This window comes from Protomyctophum parallelum (assembly GCF_964188405.1).
Source record: "Protomyctophum parallelum genome assembly, chromosome: 12".
Taxonomy (NCBI): Eukaryota; Metazoa; Chordata; class Actinopteri; order Myctophiformes; family Myctophidae; genus Protomyctophum; species Protomyctophum parallelum.
In genome coordinates, this window is record NC_139712.1 from 27,932,970 (window position 1) to 27,954,967 (window position 21,998).

The 21,998-nt window shown below is 43.9% G+C and overlaps 1 protein-coding gene across 1 annotated transcript in view; it reads right to left on the bottom strand.

The window, feature by feature from the left end:
• Positions 1–836: 836 nt before the first annotated feature.
• The window catches only part of malrd1 (MAM and LDL receptor class A domain containing 1), a gene marked incomplete at its 5' end in the record, with an annotated part of 101,539 nt that continues 80,377 nt past the window's right edge, over positions 837–21,998 (bottom strand). Inside the window, 11 exons of the mRNA XM_083778384.1 lie at positions 837–966; positions 1,274–1,381; positions 2,296–2,356; positions 2,975–3,068; positions 4,352–4,446; positions 8,310–8,376; positions 11,546–11,671; positions 12,387–12,665; positions 14,130–14,331; positions 15,840–15,997; positions 20,779–20,940. Of these exons, the coding sequence (XP_083634510.1) occupies positions 868–966; positions 1,274–1,381; positions 2,296–2,356; positions 2,975–3,068; positions 4,352–4,446; positions 8,310–8,376; positions 11,546–11,671; positions 12,387–12,665; positions 14,130–14,331; positions 15,840–15,997; positions 20,779–20,940 (1,451 nt within the window). The 3' untranslated portion in view covers positions 837–867. The remainder of the gene's footprint in view (positions 967–1,273; positions 1,382–2,295; positions 2,357–2,974; positions 3,069–4,351; positions 4,447–8,309; positions 8,377–11,545; positions 11,672–12,386; positions 12,666–14,129; positions 14,332–15,839; positions 15,998–20,778; positions 20,941–21,998) is intronic.

Genomic DNA, 21,998 nt, shown 5'->3' on the forward strand with positions numbered 1-21,998 from the left:
AAATCAACCAGCAAATTCTGATGGAACAGAACATTAACGACATATGCAGTCTTTAAAAGCTGTCCAGTAGTAGCCTATACTAGCATGTCCTAGCAGTACTGTGTGTTCTTGTAAATCACCCATGTGAAAGTGGCATCAAAGCGCAACAACCTTTCTAATGTGACGTCGGCTGAAAAGGCCTGCAACAAAAATTTACAACGGCATAACTACAGTTTAACTGTGACATTAATGGCCCCCTTTGTTCGGTGAGGAGAATGCAAAATGACAAAGCATCCTGCCCACACAGACAGAGCAGCCAAAAACACGTAAAGCATTTTATTTTTCACAAAGTGCAAATAAACCAGCAGCACAAACCGGTTGTATTTGCACTTGTGAAAATTAAAATGGATTATTGCGACCGCAGGTTATTGAGAAAGTTGGTATTCTTCTGGGCATCTTATTGGCCTCAGTGGAATTCATGTTTGAATCTAAATGGATGCCTCCTTTCACCAGCAGGGGGAAGAATGTTGTTTTCCAACTTATCGTTGTCGGGCAAAAACCTTGTATCTCCATAGTTTGTCATGCCACGGCGTCGCACAAAATCAGCAAAAAGAATGCCGATCTACAAGATCACAACACGTTGTGATGCAACAAATTGTGAGCTTGTATATCTGCTATTTTTTGTCATAAATAATAACTTCACTGTGTCTGAGGAACAGTTTAGGACAAGGAAACGGGGAAATCTCAGATCTGCAAAGCCTAGCTCTATCGTAAAACCTTTCCAGCCGACAACTGAGTGGGCTAAAACAAGCCTGCAAAAGTAATTGCAAGTGCCGCCGCCTGACCCAGGTTTGCTGCAGCAGCGCATGTTGAGTGAATCCATTGTTTTTAAGCTTCTGTGCTGTTGCAGTCGCGGCCGTTAGCGTTAGGGGAGTGTCGATACAAAGGGTTGGCGAAGGACAACTTGGCACCCCTCCAGCCGGGGGCCTGGTGTAGAAGGACACACACACACACACACACACACACACACACACACACACACACACACACACACACACACACACACACACACACACACACACACACACACACACACACACACACACACACACACACACACACACACACACACACACACACACACACACACACACACACAGAGAGAGAGAGAGAGAGAGAAACGCATACATCCACAGACAGACATCGAAACACACACAAAGACATAAGTCATCATTGACATCTGGACAGATAATTAGCGTTGAGGTCGCGAGGCTGAGGGAGGACTATACCGTACCTCCACTTCCCTCCTCCAGGGGTAGACACTGATGGAGAGCCCAGGACCATCACTCCCGCGGGGGTTCACACGAGGGCAAGTGCTGGGCCTAACATCCAGCGATGGGAGCTGGAGGGAGGGGGAGAAAACCAAGTGAGTCGGTTAGCGACCCAGTCCTGCAGGCTATACAGTATAATATATGACGAATGTGGTCTTACTGACATGCATGAAACGGAAACACGATTAAATGTGAAGATTACCCTACGTTGACTCCATAATTACACCTCCAACCTTATAGGGCTAGTTTTAGTCACCTTACATGTACAGAATGACGGTACAATTAATTTAGTTTTTACACAGAGGATATTTCTGTGTGTGCATTTATAGTGCAATATTTGAATGTTACATTTGGACAGTTTTAAATATTTCGACAATCTTGACAATTCCACACAAACATATTTGACATGACATGATGACTGCACTGGCTCTCGACTCAACATCAATATAAATGTGTCTTATGTTTCTTTTTTAATGCTGTACATTACAGGATGACTCCTATCCTGCTGAGCACCTATACTCACTAATGTGCTGTCTCTCCCACTCCCATCACAAGATAATGCATGCACGCACACACACACACAGATGGCAGCACATTTAGAAGAATAGCGTGAAATTGCTGTGCTCCTGCTGAGTTCTATATCTCTATGATCTCGTACAGGAGCCTCTGAGAGCAAATGACTGATGGTACGCACCAACACGCACAGATTCACACTATAAATAGACGCTCGTGGCTAACACGCCCCATGGGCAAGACAATCAATAATATTAAATACAAGCGCTTATGTAGCCGAAAGGCTCTGTGAAAAAAATTCCCTGACCCATTTGACCTCTAATACCTGTACTGCTGTTAAGTTATTTGAACAATATATCTGTGTTGAATGCTAGCCTAATGAGATTTGGTACGGTGGAGAATATTAAAACGCACGGTGTCTGAACAGTCGGGCCGTGGAGATTGATGTGACGGCGGGTTTGCTGGAACTGACCTCTTTACTGCAGTCAGAACCTGACTCATCCATCACCCCGTAGTCCATCGGATCAGACTTTCTGTGAAGCCATAATTTGTATGTGTATAAATACATACATGTGTACACACACACACACACACACACACACACATTTCATTTTCAACATTGTTATGACCCTCATCATAGTTGTCGTTTAAACTAAAAGGAGTAGTTCACCCCAAATACAATACAAATTTCTATCAAATACTGTACGCACCCGATGAAGCCTTGAATTCATTCATTGTTGTTGAGTGTTTCCAATGAAAATGAATCGGTTCAGAACTCTAAAACATGGTTCAAAACTTGAACCAAAAAATGGTTCCAACCAATTCTATAGAACCAAAGTTATATTGCTGGAAAAGGGGCCTTTGAGTATTACAGACTCTTTGAGTCTCCTATACTGACCGATGACCTGGTCATCAAATTATCGGCTTAGAAACAAATACATTTGATAAAATCTCCATGAATTCGGAGGTCTTCACAGGGTGTGTAATTGACATAAATTAACACATTTTTTGGGTGAATTGCTCCTTTAAATCATCAGTACTGACGAGATAATCATCACTATTATCATCATCATAATCACCACTGCAGTGTTAATTATTATGATCACAACACCTGACATATAATTTTTCATCATCATCAAAATGAAACTTACAGTAAGTGTTTTTTGGTGTACAAGAACAGAACACAGATGGCAACACCAACGATCAGCATGGTCAAACCGATGGCTATCCCCACATACACTGCATCTGGACAAGAGGCACACGGTTAGACACCACGGATGTGGCACTCCGGACCCGTTTCCACCAAAACAACTTTGGTTCTAGAACTGGCTCCGTTCTTTATTTTTTTATGATGGTTTATATCTTCATCATCATCTTCCAATCTGAAGAGTGCACATCTGACATGCCCACTTTGGTTCCCACTTCAGGGCAAGAAGAAGTATTAAATATTATACAGTGCCGAACCAATTGTCAGGGGTCTGAACCAATTCATTTGGTTCCAAATTAGGCTGGAAAAGGGAACGGAACCGGTTCAGCCCCGGTGGAAAAGGGGGCCTCAGTGGTGGAAAGCATTTAAGTATTTACTCAAGTAAATACCCCTTAAACCCCAGCATCCATATTGTGGGAAAAGCTATAGCTGAAAATCGACAATTTTCAGTGGAAGCTTTCCTCACAATAACACACTGTTACAGAGCCCTGTGGGACCCCAGTCAACCACATAGGGTTTAAGTGGTTGAGTAGAACCTTTTACTTTTACTTTATTGCATCAGATACTTTAAAGTACTAGTAATACTGCTCCACTACATATCATACGCAAACATTGTACTTTTTTACTCCACTATAATTATATGACAGCATTAGTTACTAATTACTTTGCAGACTTATATTGGACTTGTATGAACTATTAACACAAGACCCCCTATTCCAGGGTTCCCCAATTAGCGGCCCGCGGGCCAACTGCGGCCTGCAGAGCGCCCCCTTGTGGCCCCTGGAAGAATTTCAAAAAATAAAAAGTTCAGGGCAAGACATCAACCTCGCACGTGCCGACTCGGCCCCCAGCCTGGTACCCTAGTCAAAATATGGCCCTTAAGGAAAATTAATTGGGGTATTCTATACTTCAGCTATTAAAAAATAGCTGACCTACAAGGCCAAGCTCACAATGCGTTGTAGATCTATTTCTGAAATAATTTCACATATTCTGAAATATATATTTAAAAAAAAGAGTACTTATACTTCATGTAATTACAGTAAAGTACATTTTGCAGCCAATACTTTTGTCATTTCACAGTATAGTGAGTAAACCTTTGAATACAGGATTTTTATCCTGTATTTATCCTGTATATTCTTTTAGTTTTACTTGCAACAGAATATTTCCACATTGCAGTTCCACTACTCAGTTTTTACTTGAATAAAAGTTACAATATTGCAAAGACATTGGCAGGGTGCACACATACAGATACAGCACTGTACGCTAAATAATTCCACGAGGACAGGTTTATAGTGCAAGAAAGGGCACTTGTCTTTATTACCTAGCCGTGTGTCTTTTGGTTGGGGTGGCAGCGTGGTAGCGAGAGAGGGCTTCTCCCTCACGTGACAACGGTTGCCAGTCCATCCTGAATGACACCTGGAGAGAGACAAATGTGATGAGATAGAGACACACACACACACACACACACACACACACACACACACACACACACACACACACACACAGACGAATCTGATCTGATCTGAAAAGACCCCTCGGCAGATTAGTCTGGCCCCACTCGGTTGTGATTGGATTTTGCTGCCCCCGAAGTTGTGAGGCACCAATCCAGAACCAGTATGCAAATATCATTCAAATATCAGTCATTCATTTATTGGAATCCGCCCCTTTGTTAATGCAGCTTCCACACAGAGATTCCAGACCAATATCTACGCACTGATATTAGTCTGGTCATGTCAGGCTAATACACCGGATGAATCATATTACAGTCGGAGTCCCTGTCCACATATCCCATGGTGTGGTAAAGAAAGTAATCTCTGTTCAATAAATATACAATTATGTTTCTCCACCAAAAGACGTCCCAAAGGAGCTTCACAGTACATTTTAATTTGCTCCATTGTCCTTCATTTAGTATTCCATATCCTATGAATTATGCATGGTTTTGATCCTCCAGAATTTGGGTAATGCAGAATAGTAACTGACCCACTTGTATTGTAAACTGTATTTTAATGTTTGGAGACAGGTAAGCTTCAAAAGTGGGTCTTTAAACACCACAGACAGACAATCTCTCTCAGACAAGGATGGGCACCGGCGAAAAGGATCCATTAATTAATTCAAGCTATTTCTTGGCGCCCCCTGAAAGGCTCCATCTCTGTGAGAATAAGTCCCACTCCCACCAGCTGAGCCAGGGAGCCTCACTCCGTTCCAAACGCACATCTGTTCAATATCAGCCTGATTTCTGACCAACATGCGAGAGAAAGGAGGGAATGTAAAAACACACACACACACACACACACACACACACACACACACACACACACACACACACACACACACACACACACACACACACACACACACACACACAAGCATTAATAAGACATAAAAAAATCATAGACTATGTTTTATATACATTGCAGTACTATGATTCATAGAACTGCAATGTATATAAAACAAGTTTTCTGTGGCATATTTTGACTGAGCTAGACTGTGGATGGGGAGATGATTCCAGAGACAAGGCACTCGATAGGAGAAGGTTCTGCCACCTACTTTTACTGCTTGATCTATTTGTGATAATTATTAGCTTTGGGTGTTAGGTAGGATGGTACTAGATTTTGTAGGTTAATCTTCCTCGTGAACAGCAACCACTTGATCAATACTTCACTGCACAACAGTTTAGGACATAACAGAACTAAAGAAAACATCGCATGGATGCACCTTGGACGTATCCTCAGTGATGTATCCCAAGGTCACCAGGGTTTCTGGTCTCTCGAACATCATACCCCTCACTCAGGACAAAGTTTTGCCACTCAAAACTAGGGGTGCCGATACCCAAGTGGTTAGGCATGTACCACTATAGACTAGATGCCTAACACTGACAGCCAGTTCCAGGTTTGATTCCCTGGTCTGGCGGACTTCCCCAACTCTCCCTTCCTGTGTCCTGTCTCTCTATACTGGACATAGCAAGTACTCAGTCGCTTTACAAAACAAACAAAAACTAATTCATTAAGAAAATAAATAGTAAAAAGGATAACAAACTAATGAAAAAAAATCATTCAATCATCAAAAGGGCAATTTGAATTACGTGGGTAATGCAAGTGGTGGGTTTTGAGGGTGGTATATGTGAGCCGGAGAGTGAGTTCTAAAGGGAGGGTGTTCTGCAACTGAGAAAGCCCTGTCACCGTCACCTCCCATGTCAATTTGTTCATTCTTCTTTACAGTCTATGGTGGCAAGCAAATGGACACTCTCACAGCCAGGAAAGGCAAGAAGCGCACCATCTACGTAGATGCACTGCGGCTACTACTGTATAGCTATAAGCTGATGTTAGATAGGAGAGTGTGGAGAGGGCAGCCATTCAGAGTTGGCTAGACCGCACTTTCACGTCGCACATACTGTACGTCCACCAATGGCCTCTCATGCTCCACTACAGCTAGCTATCATCACCGGAGATGCCACAGGAGCAGCACACACACACGCACGCACACGCACAGTGGTAAAGACCACGGTTACATAATGAGGGGAGCAGTGGTAGGGAATGCTGCTGGAAACTAATAGAGGGAATATCAAAGAGGAGTATATTGGATGAGAGAATGATAGCGGATGAAAGAAAATATTTATGCAGGGAAATATCATGCCCCCTGGAGTTTGACAGTTTATGGGAAAGAATATTTTTGCAATGTTTTCCACACTCTATGGTTTCCATAAAGCTTTTCATTTGAACATGACACTTTAAATGGGAGTGTGGGAAAGGGCTGTGTAGATGCAGCAGTGCTGCGTATAATGCAGTTTGTCAGGTGGCTTTGAAGAGCATCCTCAAAAAAACAAACGCACAAATGTAATGTAGATAGTGAGACATGTTAAATCCTCACAAGCCCATGATGACATTAGCAGATGCATCCACACAAGTATCATATTTTCAGTGGCAACTTTCATGTCCTATTCGGGATTCCCACGAGCACCAACGTTTCTACTGAGCTAACAGAGAGCTTGTTTGGGGAAGGCAGGATAGTTCCCTTTGAGTTTCATGCAATATGTCAACCAGTAAGTAGTGGTCTTACACAACTACAGGATCTGTATATCTGGGAGACTGCAGCTTTAACCACCAACCCCAGCAGTCTGATATAGCAGATCTACAAGCTCACAGCGTATTTGGTGTAGATGGAAAAAGCGGTTCAAGTACAGTTCCAACTCAGGTCCATTTTACGAATCGAGGAGGTTTAAAATTGGCTAACATATATAATGGAATATGATCATAATCAGACAGGCAGATATTCTGAACTGCTATGCAATTTATCGCAACTGTGGAAAACCAGCGAGTCAATGATGTCAATGATTCTGTCCACGCCGTTTGGGGAAAGGAGGGAGAGTCGAGACCTCTCTCTGCATGCGTACAATGGCCATGCCAGCTGCAGAACATGAGCCTTCGTTTGCAATGGGCTGAGCTACTTAATCTAATGTTCTGGGCTTTGTGGTCTCCAGCCAGAGACCGTTGAGAGGGGGAGCAGCACTTAAATATTGACATGCAGCCTCCAGCGCTGCACGGGTGTGTGTGTGTGTGTGTGTGTGTGTGTGTGTGTGTGTGTGTGCAGGGTGGATAAACGAAGGAAGAGCTGCCCCGTTTTTATGCTGTGGAGAGGAGAGGAGAGGAGAGGAGAGGAGAGGAGAGGAGAGGAGAGGAGAGGAGAGGAGAGGAGAGGAGAGGAGAGGAGAGGAGAGGAGAGGAGAGGAGAGGAGAGGAGAGGGGGATAAGCTGACGTTCCCCCCATGGTCCGTGAAGCGTGTCTTCTCCAGGGAAAGAAACAGAACTGATGGGATTTCCATGTTTTAATTCAAAAAGAAAGAGAGAGAAAGAGAGGATGGGTGGAGAGAAGAGACAGAGCATTTGTCTTTGTTCCTGCATGTTTTCAGTATGAATGCTGTGCGTGTGTGTATGTGCGTGCGTGCGAACGTGCATGCGAACGTGCATGCGTGCGTGCGTGCATGCGTGTGTATGTCTCTGTGAATGTGTCCATGTTGCATCAAGCAACTGAAAGCAACTGTGGCATCAAGCAACTGAAAGCAACTGAAATATATGTGGGCCCTTGTAATGTATTTAATACATGTTGAGACAAAAATAAAGGAATTAGTGTACATGTGCGTACATGTGTGTGTGCTTGCATGTGTGTACGTGTGTGCGTGTGCTGCATGTTTAGGCCATGTTGTTGGCATAGACATTGACACACGCGTGTCGGCACGTGCGCTAGCCAGGTGCGTGTTTGTGCTGTGTATACACGTGACTCACGTGCAAACAGGCCCGTGTCTCCCGACGCCGCATGAGCCGCGATCCAGGCAGTATGACGGAGGACACTCTGTGAAGACATCAAAGGAAAATGTTTTTATTTGGGTGTTTTTTACATCTAGCACGGACGCAATTTTACATCTGCCGAGGTGTCAAAAGTGACACTCCTCCAGACACTCCGAAGCACCCCGTCAGACGGGGAAGCAATGACGCCGAGCTATTTCATTTCCACCTTCCCTGTCTGGGCCTCTCCTCTCCCTCCTCTATGGGCACAAGCTGTCCATCACTCCTCACCTGAGACGAGGGGGAGGGCGACAGAGCCACGAGGCAGTGGAGTGGCACCTCTGTGTCTGTGAAGCATCATGACATTATAGGCAGGGAAATATTACCGCATTGAGGCAAAAACCCAACGCTCTGCAACATCTCACGCACTTCAAGTTCTTTGGATAACTATACTGTCAGCATGCGCTGTACATAAACTCATGAATATGTTGTTCTTATTTTTCCAAGGAAGGAAATGGAACTCACACAGCAGTCAGAGGAAAAGGATAATGTTCCACACAGAGGCGTATAATGCAAAACTAATAATAAATGAAATGAAAACCTCATACAAAATCCAGGCTGTTACTTGCGATTGCACAATAAGGGGTTGTCCACAACAGGAATGACAATAGACAATAAGGACAAATATATTGTTTAGAAAACTCAAGCGGATGGCAGAGCCCAAAGGGCAACAAGTAGTTGGCATCACTTTCAGAGCGATCTGATGAACAATAGAAACATTGACAGTGCGTCACGTTCAACATGTTTACAGGACGTTATCGTTCATTGTTCTAAATATAATTATTCGTGGCTTGCCCATAAGACCTTGTGTAGACATCCTCCTTATGTCTAAAATAATGTGCTCAGTAACATTTGGGTCCATTAAGTTTCTTTATATTTCACCTTTGACACTTTTCTTCTGCTTTCTCAGTCGGTTGCTTGGTTTTAAGAGTGCAGATTCAGTCCTGACTACTACTCGCCCATTATCCTGATCTCCGTTTACCTGGGTTGTCTCCATTTATCTCGACTGGGTTGCCTGTTGCTCTGGGTGGTTTGTTTAATGTAGAAGCATGAAAACCAGTGGTGTAAAGAAACTAACTACATGTACTCAAGTACTGTGCTTAAAGTATATTTACTTTCTACACCACTACATCTCAGAGGAAGGTTTTACTACTTTAATTACTACCGGTAGTTACTTTGTAGATTTTGATTATTTTTTATAAAACACGCTAACCACCATTTGAAATTAGCAGATCTACAGTACAATCAACTTGTGAAATGGGACATTCTGCACAATGCCTACTGTTACGCTTGGTACTTTAATTATACATTGATGCCGATACTTCTGTACATTTTGAATATACAGTATAAGGAGTTGCAGTATGATACATTGCATGCAGTATTACACTTAATTAACACATAATTATGTCATACCTAATCCAACACTTGACTGCCATGGACGTCATTTAATGAATTAAGTAAGGGATAATATCTGACTAGGCGAGTTTAACCACCGAGGCGAAGCCGAGGAAGTGAGTTGATCAAATAGAATCCATTTTCGGGTACTGCTTCGTCTATTTCTCGCTCAAATATTTTCAAAAACATTTTTGAGATGACATTGTGTGTCACTAGTGTAGTGTGTGTGTGTGTGTGTGTGTTTACATCGCTGTCATGTTGGAAACAGCAGTAAATCAAGCGGGCACAAGCCGCACAGTTGGTGCTCAGAGGGTTTCATTATAGGCAGAGGTCTGTTATAGAGCGGAGGGGTCATTATCAACGCATAACTCACCGCTGAATTCAGCGATTGACCAATCAGAATCAAGCATTCAACCAAGCCATGTAATAATAGAGGGTATGTGCATGTATAAAGTGTGTGGTAAGAGTGGCAAAGTGAGTTTAACATCGTTTAACATAGTTTAATGCAATCAGATAGGACCTTTCTGTTTGGATGTATGGGCTGTCATGGCCAGAAAGTAGTTTTGCCACTCAGTAGGTGTTCCCGCATAACTTCCAAGGTATGATGATGATTATGTCACGCGCATACCCTCTATACCTGGCAATCAATGTGTTCAAAATGTAATTTAGTCACAGGCTTGCCCCGCCATAATTTGGACACGCCTAAAGTAACAGCTTAAAGCATGTGTTAAGCTTTCATCTCTTTTTAAAGGATTATTGTGCAGGTCCTGCCTGCACACCAGGAATAATTACAAAGCTGAAACATTTGTCTTTTCAAGAGATGTCAAGAGAGAGGTTACAGTGCAATGTTAACTAAATAATTTCTGGTTTAAAGGACCACATGCATATGGACTACATGTAAAATGATTACCGTAATTTCCGGACTATAAGGCGCACCTGAATATAAGCCGCACCAGCCAAATTTAGGGAAAATCCCAAATATGTACATATACAAGCCACCGGACTATAAGCCGCAGGTGGCCCCCTAGTGGCCGTTTCGTTAGCTCAGAGCCTTAGATGGCTCTGCGTTAGCTGTAAAAATCCATAGATAAGCCGCACCGTTGTATAAGCCGCAGGGTTCAAATCATGGGTAAAAAGGTGCGGCTTATAGTCCGGAAATTACGGTAAATAAAACTGAAAAGGCACAGATGAAGCAGCAGAGTTCCAGCCATGGTGGAAAGGTACATTTACTCAATTATGAGGTAGGCCTACTTTTACTTTACTGGAGTATTTCCAATTTTCTATACTTTTACTCCACTACATCTCAGAGGCAAATATTGTACATTTACTTTAATTTATTGTGCTGAATGACCTTTAATTTGGATGTACTGTACATACTACTTATTTAAGATACGTTTGCAATAATGTTTTAACAATTGTAAATAAATATTAAAAGGTTCTGAATAACAAACTTTATTTATTTTACTTTATATTGTTTAAATAATAAATAAACAAATAAGACTATTTCCTATTTCCTCATGTGGGTCAATTTACCACTTGACTTGGATCAACTTACCCCTTACCTGGGGCAATTTGAGCCACATGACCACTTTAATAACTTAAGTCATATTTTCATGGCCCTTTTGTCATAGATTCTTAAGCTATTTTCAAAAGATTTTATACACTTGGAAACTTGCGAAATAGGACATTCTGTCAAGGTGAGTAGATGGAGTAAACGGAACACATGCCATGAAGCAAACAGCGGTATAGTACTGTAGGTACAGTACACGAGAACATGTTACCGTCGCAGCTAGACTCGTCTGTGCGGAAGGGGAGGCAGTCAGCAGAGCGATCACAGCGCCACTGAAGTGGAACACAGCTAGATGTACTCTCACACACCAGTTCTCCCAGCGCACACTGGAGCAGCGCTGGTGCAGAGAAATACGTGAGGAGGAGAAACAAGGATGTGGAGAGAGAAACAGAGAATGGTGTGAGTAGCCAGAGCAATTTGCAGTAAGCAAGGTAAACACAAGGTAATATCAAATGCATAAAATGGTAATCTAGGAGCACAGGTAAACCTATAATCAGTCAAAACAAAAAACACATAAGTAATTCGCAATGCATTATTTAAAAGCAAATGGTAGGGTAGTGCTGACATGGTCGAAAAAGCATACTTTGATATTTCATCAACCCAATACGCAAATACAGAATTTATTCATTGGGGTTGCAGGGGGATACCGGTGAAGCTCATCAGGGGTTACCGGGGGCTGACAGCTCATAATCCATTCAATCATGCCCTTGCAGCTCTAATTGTCAGTACAGGATAGATAGGAGCAATAAATGAAATCTGATTCCACAAGAAGGCAGATTGCTTCCTCATTGCAAATAGAGAAACAAAAGAGGAAGCAAATCAGCATTATTGTGTGCAGCGAATGGGGGGGGGGGGGGGGGGGGGTTGTGATCACAACATTTTTCAGCTGGTTTAAGTCAAGATAATGCTAAAAGATTCATAAAAAACTGTTTTCTCTGCTTTCTGGTGGTTTTGGACGAAAACAAGCTACAGTACCGTACATTCATCGGTCTGGCTTATTAGCCAGGCTGCACTGAATCGCTGGCAAGGTAAAGACGGTGCTTTTAACTCACGGCAGGCATATTCATCCTCCCCGTCGGGGCAGTCGGGGACGCCGTCGCAGCGCAGCACGGAGGGGAGGCAGCGGTAGTCTGAACACTGGTACTGGTCCGGGTGGCAGTGGTCCTGGGGCGGCACGGTGCCGGGCACCTCGCTGGGACACTGGGCCTCGTCCGAGTGGTCGGCGCAGTCATGCTCACCGTCACACCTCCAGCTCTCCGGGACACACTGGAAGGAGTAGACGCACTGGAAGTGGTCCGCGCTGCACGTCAGGGGCTGGGGGGTCACAGGGCCTGCGGGTGGACATGATGCAAAGGATCAGTTGAGTTCAGTTCATTTTATATTTTCGGATATTGGACATCTCTGTCCAGGGTCTCTGGATCTCTGTCCAGGGTGGAGGGAGCCAGGTGGATGCTAGTTGTTGAATGCTAGGTGTCTGTCAAAGAAGCAAGTCAGAGAGGTGGAGGGAGGTGGATGCTAGGTGTCTGTCCAAGAAGCAAGTCAGAGAGGTGGAGGGAGGTGGATGCTAGGTGTCTGTCAAAGAAGCAAGTCAGAGAGGTGGGGGGAGGTGGATGCTAGGTGTCTGTCCAAGAAGCAAGTCAGAGAGGTGGAGGGAGGTGGATGCTAGGTGTCTGTCAAAGAAGCAATTAAGTCAGCTAGGTGCAGACTCAGAGGGAGGATGCAAGGCAGGAATGGTGGTGAGGTTGAGTTGTGCGTGCAACCGTGCATGCGCGTGCATCTGTGTGTTGTTATTTTGGTGGCATTTGACAATGTACCGCACACAGTATGTGTGTGTGTATGTGCACATATACTGAATGTGTGTGTGTGTGTGTGTGTGTGTGTGTGTGTGTGTGTGTGTGTGTGTGTGTGTGTGTGTGTGTGTGTGTGTGTGTGTGTGTGTGTGTGTGTGTGTGTGTGTGTGTGTGTGTGTGTGTGTGTGTGTGTGTGTGTGTGTGTGTGTGTGTGTGTGCGTGCGTGCGTGCGTGCGTGCGTGCGTGTGAGAGCAAGTGTGTAAACAACACACAATATAAAAGTAATTGCTTTTGTGGCCTGTTGGGAGCTGTGGCGCTCCCCTGGGGCACTGACCCACACATCACACACAGTGGGTTCATGTGGGGCAGGCAGAGGAAGCCTCAGCAGGCTCCATTATCTCAGCCCACACAGTACAGTGTGAAATCCTGAGTGATCATTTAACCCCGCAGAATGTCAAATTCAACCCATGTCAGCGTGTTTATTTTTTAAAGTGGTGAACAAAGTATATACCAAAGTAAATTACTAAGGACATTTTCACAAATCCTATAGTGAAAATAGCAGATCTACAGCGCATCGCAGCGTGACGCATTATCGATTTGCCGATCTGCTATTTGAAACTATATTTGAAATTTGTAACCCATTTGCCAATTGCCTAACCTGTAATCCTGGGCACTACTCTCCCTCTGCCAACCTCCCAAACTGAGCTCATCCTTCCTTCAATGGAAGTGAGCAGACCGCTTCTTATCACCTGACAAGGGGGAGTTTCCGGGACGTAGCGAGTGGAAGGATCATGTTATTTATTCCAACCAGTTCCTTTCCCCTCCCGCTGCTATATAAATAATATAGCAGCGGGCAGGCTACTTGGGCCAGTCAACTGTCAATCTGCCCCCACCCCCCCAATGCCGGTCACACTTTAGGAATTGTCAACCGGTCCGTTATAATAGAAAGGTTGGGAACCCCTGCCCAGGGAGAACATGCAAACTCCCCCACGTAGCATACTGTACCTCCTACTATACACTCTGTAGTGTATGAGACGTCATCCAGGGCGATGTCCGTCCACATGTCCCCCCCGACCTCTGCCTCAAAGGTCACTCGGAAGGGCGCCGGATTGGACAGGATCACTTTGGCATAGGTCCACTGGTTGCCTCGGTTGCCGCTGGCCGCCCACATCAGCAGGCTGGTGCCACTGGGTCCGAGCGTGTAGACCTGGTGGACATGGAAGGGACGGTTTGGGATCCGGAACTAGATGAATATTGAGGAACCGGTTCCATCACATCTGGAACCGTTTCCAGAACCGGAAATGGTTGCTATACAATTACAATACCTGTGGTTCTCAAACTTAGACCACCAACTCTGAGAGTGTACAAATGGAACCATAATGGTCCCTTATGGCCTGGGTCCATTTGTACACTCTGAGTTAACTCAAAGTCACACACGTTACCGCAGTGAAATTTGTTCTCCACATTTGACCCATCTCGTGAGGTCCGCTGGGGGACCCTGGACCTCACTTTGAGAACCGTTGATATAGATGAGTAAATACGTTAATAAGTGCAAATAAAGTAAAATAATTATCACTTTACTGCTTGTGGCAGGGCAAATGGTAAATATCGTTGCCGTCTCTCAGTATTTATTAGGGGTTCCCAAACTGTGGTGAGTGCACCCCTTGTTGTGCATGAGCGGCCTCTAGGGGGTGCGTGACATGAAAACGGGAAATGGTGGTTTTATGGTGTCATTTAGGAATGCACCGACATTGACATTATATTGCCTATATTGACATTATAATACTATAATGTCTGTTGCAATAATTCAACTGTATGGCATCATGCTAATGTGTTGGTGGGGGGGGGGGGGTGTCAGCTAGGTCAGGAGGTAACAGCTAGGCTAGTGTTGCACGGCCAAAAATGTTGCCAAAAAAGAGTGATGAGACACATTTTCACTATTTTCAAATGTTTTTTCAAATAATAATTAAAAAAAGAATGGTCATGGACAATGACATACGCTTTCCACCCGACAGCGCCGATAAAATATCGTCTCTGTCGGGTGGAAACCTCAAATGTCCAAAACTAATCATTTTCAGGATTCAAATTCAAAAGCATCAAAAGGAGCAGATCCACAAGCTCAAAACGTGTCGCTTCATGGCACACTGCGTTTCGAGCTTGCAGATCTGCTACTTTTGATGTAGCAGAAAAACAATCACACCCGTGTGTCGTGTGAAGTGAGTGGTACAACTCTGTGGGAGTCCCCGGAAATTGCAGACCTACAGGACCACGGCCAGGGTGCCGGCCCGGTTCCGGAGAGACGCCCCACGTCCGAAACGGTAGAGAAATGAGAGAGTTACCATGTGGGGGTCCCTGGGGAGTCACAGGGGGGGTCCCCGGAACATCCAGACCCCCAGGAACGCGCCCAGGGGGCCGGGCCGATTCCAGCAGTACAGTACAGTACAGTACAGTACAGTACAGTACAGTACAGTACAGTACAGTACAGTACAGTACAGTACAGTACAGGCACACCCAAAATAATCATATATACAGTTAATATGTGTGTGTGTGTGTGTGTGTGTGTGTGTGTGTGTGTGTGTGTGTGTGTGTGTGTGTGTGTGTGTGTGTGTGTGTGTGTGTGTGTGTGTGTGTGTTTGTGTGTGTGTTAGGTTGCGCACAGGTGGTGAAAAACAACCATTATGCTATTTTCGTGCTCAGACACTGGTGTTATGTTACCTTCAGAGTGCCCATGCGCTCAGAGCCGTGCATGTAGAACCAGAACCTCAGGTGACACAGGCCGATGCTAGCCGGGAAGGGACTCCGGGTGGTCACCCTGGCAACGTCGCCCTCCCTCTGAGCGGCCGAGTTCACATACAGGAAGTTTCCTCCACCGCCTTTGAGAGATAACGTGAAGGTAAACTATAAACTATAAGCACATTTATTCAAGGACATTACTTAAACTTTAGTTACTACAGTAGTTACCCAGCAAATTGACATTTATTATTACAAAGCATACATTTAGCATTTAAAGCCCCTTTTTAGTCTTAGTCTATTCGGTCAGTGTGAATGGCACTATGTCAGAGAGCAGAACCATGAGTACTGGAGCACCCCAGGGCTGCGTTAGCTCACCTGTCCTTTTTACCCTGTACACTAATGAGTGTAGAAGTGGCAACCCGAACAATTACATAATAAAATTCTCGGATGATACTGCCATCTTAGCCCTTCTGGATAAGGATAGGGATGTAGCTGACTACTTTTCAGAGGTACAGAACTTTGTTAAGTGGTGTGATGACAACCACCTAACTCTTAATGTTAAGAAGACACAGGAGATGGTGTTTGACCCCAAGAGTATTGGTGACCACAGGCCTGTGGTCATCCATGACTCGACCATCTCACAGGTCTCCTCATATAAATACTTGGGGATCTGTATTGACAACTCAATGACTTGGAATACACATGTTGACAGTCTCTGTAGTAAACTACAGCAAAGACTGCACTTCCTCTGACGTCTCAGGGTTCATGGTGTTGACCAAAGATTTATGTTAGTGTTCTATCGAGCAGTCTTGGAAAGCCTGGTCAGGTTTGGCATCACAGTTTGGTTTGGTAACCTCTCAGTGCAACTGAGGTCCAAATTGTTCAGATTGGTGTAGACTGCAGGGAAGATCATAGGGGTAAGACAACTCCCTCTTTATGAGCAGGTTACATTAAAACAGGCTCAAAACATTGTCAGTGATGTTACCCATGTTTTACATGGCGAGTTTGTACTTCTGCCCTCTGGGAGAAGATACAAAGAACCACAGTGGAAGTACATTAGATTTAAAAAATCGTTTGTATCAGCATCAACTAAGATGCTGAACGAGGCTCTGAAACAGCGGTAACTAAGTGAGGCCTGATTATCCACATCATGTGTGCAATTGTGTAATGTTGTGTCTTCCTCTGTAATGTATTTTTGTTGTCATTGATGTTTTATGTGTGGCTGTAGCTAGGGTGAAAGCCCAAGACAAATTTCACTTGTGGACAATAAAGTTTACCTTGACCTTGACCTTGAATTAAATAGTACTTCTTCCACCACTGCAGACATCACACAGTGCACACAGGTGTTGGGAGACAATGTAACCATATAAGGATTTTTCCTTTCCTCATCCATATTAATGACTAATAATTCCTTTTCCTCGCCTCATGAGCCACGGAGCATCAATACTGTATATAGTTTACCCAGACACACTGCAAGTGCAACTGTGTTTCTTTTTAAATGTGCAGTACAATGACACAGTTGTGTTCTAAGAGCGTGCTGTTCCATAGGTTGCTTGCGCGCACGCAAGCACGCATGCACGCACGCACACACAAAAGTTGCTTATAATAAGCAGACCTGACAACACAGACGGTGGGTACTGTGCTCTCAGCAGATTCTCCAATCTGCTACAAGCTGAGCAAGTGAAGCAACAGTATAAGTAGAGCCATGGAATCTGCCACTTTAAGGCCGTTTGTTCAGACCAGATGAAGACAGCAGTCTGGGTTTGTTGTGAAAAAGCCTGTAGTTTAACACAGCCAAGCGCTGTGGATTGTGGAAAAGGATTCTTCAGCTCGGCTAGGCCTGGAGATGAGATGGCACCCAGGCGTCAGCAGAACAAAGTGGGGGGGTTTTCCACATGAGCAAAACAACCGATTTAGGGCCACCTCAAACCTCACAGTGTGCACCACAGCACTACTACTGCCCTCCTCCACGACAGTGGACCACAGCATACCCTACTACTGCCCTCCTCCACCACAGTGGACTCAGCTCTAAGTTCTCTATAGTTGAGTATGCATGTGTTACATTCAGAATGCAAAGTATGATCATGAAGACCGTATAGGTCGAAACATGTCTGTTGAGTAAAGTTTTCCTCCTTTTTAACTATTAAGTGTGCCCGGATCTCCGCTTTTTGAGTGGTGCAACCACTTCTACAACCAGCAATGTCCGTGCGTACCTACCTACCTATGTATCATTGGTCATGAGCACGAGTATATGACTTATTAGTACCAGTAGGAGGCGCCAGAAACAGAGAGGGATAGTGCATGCTCTGTTGCCTGCTAATGAGAGAGAGAGAGAGAGAGAGAGGTGGGGAGGGGGAGGGGAATTGCACCACTCAGTTCACACAGGTGTGATTTTTTCTATGATCTCAAGACAGTTTGGTTCTTTTTACTCCACCATTCATTATCCCAAGTTGCAACTAAATTAAGTGTTTACACTGCCCCCCATATCGGTTTCGAACACCCCTTACATTTTGTTCAGCATTCAGCACTGTGTATGTGTGCGCTGTGTGTGTGTACATGGAGGCTACAGCTGGCTAGGCCTATCGATTGGCTGTGTGTAGCGGGGTAATAAGTTCTATTCTATGACATAACATTCTATGAAACTCTGGTGGCCGTATCCATCACTTAGTTCAATAGGCGGTTAAAGCCGACCAATCACATGACGACAGCCAATAGAGAGAAGGGGATTAAGGAGTAGGTCGCACCCTGACGGAGTTCATTTGTTGTGTGCCCATCACATCACTCTGATAAAATGCTGGTAAAAGTTCAAGGTCAGTCTGAAATGATCTTGATGTTAAGATGTTGTTGATGTAAGTCGCTCTGGATTAAGAACGTTTTCTAAATGCCTAAATTGTAAATTGTAATCATAAATTGATGTTGACGTGCATCCATTGACCACTGGAAAAAAAACTATAATAATCCATACTGAGCATTCCATACCGATTTAAAGGACCTATAACATAAAATTCAACTTTTTCTATTTCTTTTGTGTTTTTGGGGCTCCCATGTGTGTTTTCTATCCCCACAAATAACCAATTTTGAACAATCAGGCATTCATGTCATATGGGTGTTTTAATGGAAATTGCTCTCAGGAACAGCTCGGCTGATTTTGGCCTCATCGTGATGTCATCAATGTCACCCTACTTTGTATAATTCCTCCTCTTCTTCAGTCTTCAGTTCCAAATTTGCATTTCCACTTTGTTTACAATGTCCACCATTGTTGATTTTCCAAGCTGGCATGGAATGGAAACAAGCCTGGTTTTATCTAGCATCAGTATTATAATGACTCAAATATTAAATAATCTGCATATCAGCACCCCCACCACCTCAGGACATTGTGGTACTGCAGCTAAAACTGCTTTCAAAGTCCAGAAATAAATGACAAGGCCTGGTTATATCAGAGTCGTGATTGAGGCTCAAACCATTAGAAATAACTTTGAGGGACATAGACCATATGATTATTAAATATTAAAAGCAGTTTTAAAATGCATGTTATTTGCGCTTTAACAGATTTACCTTTACAAACGGATTTATTGTTTGTTTTAAATTTTAGTTTTCCTTATTCATAACATAATTCATAATACTCCAGTTGAGCTGCTCACCTTGTAAAGTTTTATTTGAAAGGCTCTTTATACATAAATAAACTTTACCTTACGAAAAGTGGCTATCTAGAATATTTCAATACCTAAACAGGGGTGCATTTGAAAAAACGCTGTGGGAGAGTGCCATAGCTCACCCAAGGTGCTCTCTGCTCGTTCAGACATTCAGAGTGCTCCTCCAAGCAGCAGCATTACAACTTTCAGAGTGCTGCTCTGGGACTACTCAGAGGGCATGCAGCTAAAAAATGGATTATCCAAGTGTCTTTGTTTAGCGACAACAATGGTGGAGGAAATTATTTCAAAGGGCGACAGTTGGCTGTGGCAAGTGCTACGGGCTTTGATTGATTGATTTATTAACAGTTTGCAGAATTACAGTACATTTCAAATACAACAACTGTTAACTATGAGTGGACAACACCATAAAGCATTACACTTGCTAACGGGTATCTACTCTGTGTGCTCTTTCTTTATTTCTTTTCCCTTTATTTATTCAGTAATTCAGAGTCGCAGTACGTTTTTACAGCGGGCGACAGCCAGATGTATTTTCCAGAAGTTTTTAACTTGTCTATGGGACCCGGTAACTATACCGGCGATAGCAGACGAAGAGCCGATCGTCAAAGAGTGGTCAGGGGACCGTCGACCGGAAACATGAAAATATTTTATCTTTGGACGACATCGTCCGGCGATAGCCATGCAATCAAATGCCTGTGTTTTTGTTTACCCTCCATACCACCTATACGAGGACATAATGACAGCAGGAATGCCAAATAGGAGATTTGTATCGCCCAGAGTCACCGTTGTTCTCCCGCTGTTATCAGAGTGATGAATGAATCATGCATATATACAGCACATCACCATAATCAAAAACAATAGTCTTTCTACAAGCAAGAGAAGAACAGGACTTGTTTCTGTATAGGAAACCGATCTGTCCTCTTTAAGTTTTTGATTAGGTGATCCAGTCCACGCATGGACCTTAAATGAGAGCTTGGCATCTAGCCAAATAGCCCCAGGTATTTTATAAGATGTGACCAGCTCAATTTGTTCACCTTGTAGAGTGTAAATACCAGTAGAGGAATTTGTGTTTGGAGACCTAGTACATACCATGCATTTTGTTTTGTTGGAGTTCAAAACAAGTTAAAGCTTAATTAGAGCCAATTGAGATCTATTGAATTTGCAGTGGCCACTTCAAGCGTTGGGCCAACAGTGTGTGTGTGTGTGTGTGTGTGTGTGTGTGTGTGTTTCACATTGTTCAGTGAACTGGTGGTTTAGAGAGAGGTACTGACCAGGGTTGTGGTCAACATGGGGTCCGGCTCCTGGCGTCTGGGTCATCTGACCTATCGTCCAGTCACAGTCATCGTCAGTGTTCTGAGACAGCTGGCAGGTGTCCTCCCACTGGTCCTCTGGCATGTTGAAGTTGCACGCACCTGGCAGGCTCACGATGTGATCTGGAGTGGAAGGACGCAGTGAGGAAGACAACCAGCATGACTCCTGTTGCACAGCTGTTTCCACTGACCGTTATAAAACAGCGGCCATGGCCAGGTCATACTTGACGTGAGTCGCCGCCCTGTGAATCTGGTCGACAGGCCGTAATGCAGTGTTTTTTACAGGTGGCTTCTAAAGCCAGCTGTCAAACACCCAGAGGACTAATGGCGATGGTGTGAATCTATTTTGCGTCCGAGCATAGACATGGGATAACGCCCCGCCTGCCTCTGATTGGCCTACCGACACTACCCGTCTTGACTGTCCACTGAGGTGGATATAGATATGCTGGATAGTCTTACGCTGATTGTTATCGTTTATGCCGTTTGCTTTGATGGAATAATTGATTGAACATGTACGCCGTAATATGATTTGATTTGGATTATTGTGTAATTTATGTGTAAACTTGAAACATTGTACTGTAAAAACTTAAAAAGGTCTTCTGTATCTATTTTAGTATATTAGTATTAGTTTACTATAATTAGATTAATACACGATAATCAACACTAACACTATTTAGAACACACACCCAAATCATTCAATCAATTATTCAATCAAAGCAAACGGCATAAACAATATTAGTTTGCCTCTTCTACAAAAATAAAACGTACAAGTTAGTTACAAGACTGCATTCTGTCGTGCGTGCCAACCTGTCATTCTGTTGTATTTCCCACCACGCAGTAACCTCACGTCTCGGAGGACAGTCAAGACGGGCAGTGTCGGTAGGCCAATCAGAGGCAGGCAGGGCGTTACCATGTCTATGCTCGGACGCAAAATAGATTCACACGTGATTGGCTGATTGGCTGGCCTCTAAGCCAAAGGGAGACTAAGCCCACAGCCAATGGGAGACCCTATACGCAGTGATGGGCAAGCTACTTGGAAAATGTAGTAAGCTACACTACCAGTTACTCTCTATTAAATATAGCTCAACTACAACAAAGCTATCCCCAGATAATTGTAGCAAGCTACACTATAAGCTACATGGCAAAAGTAGCTAGCTACATGGACACTACTTTTTTTTTTA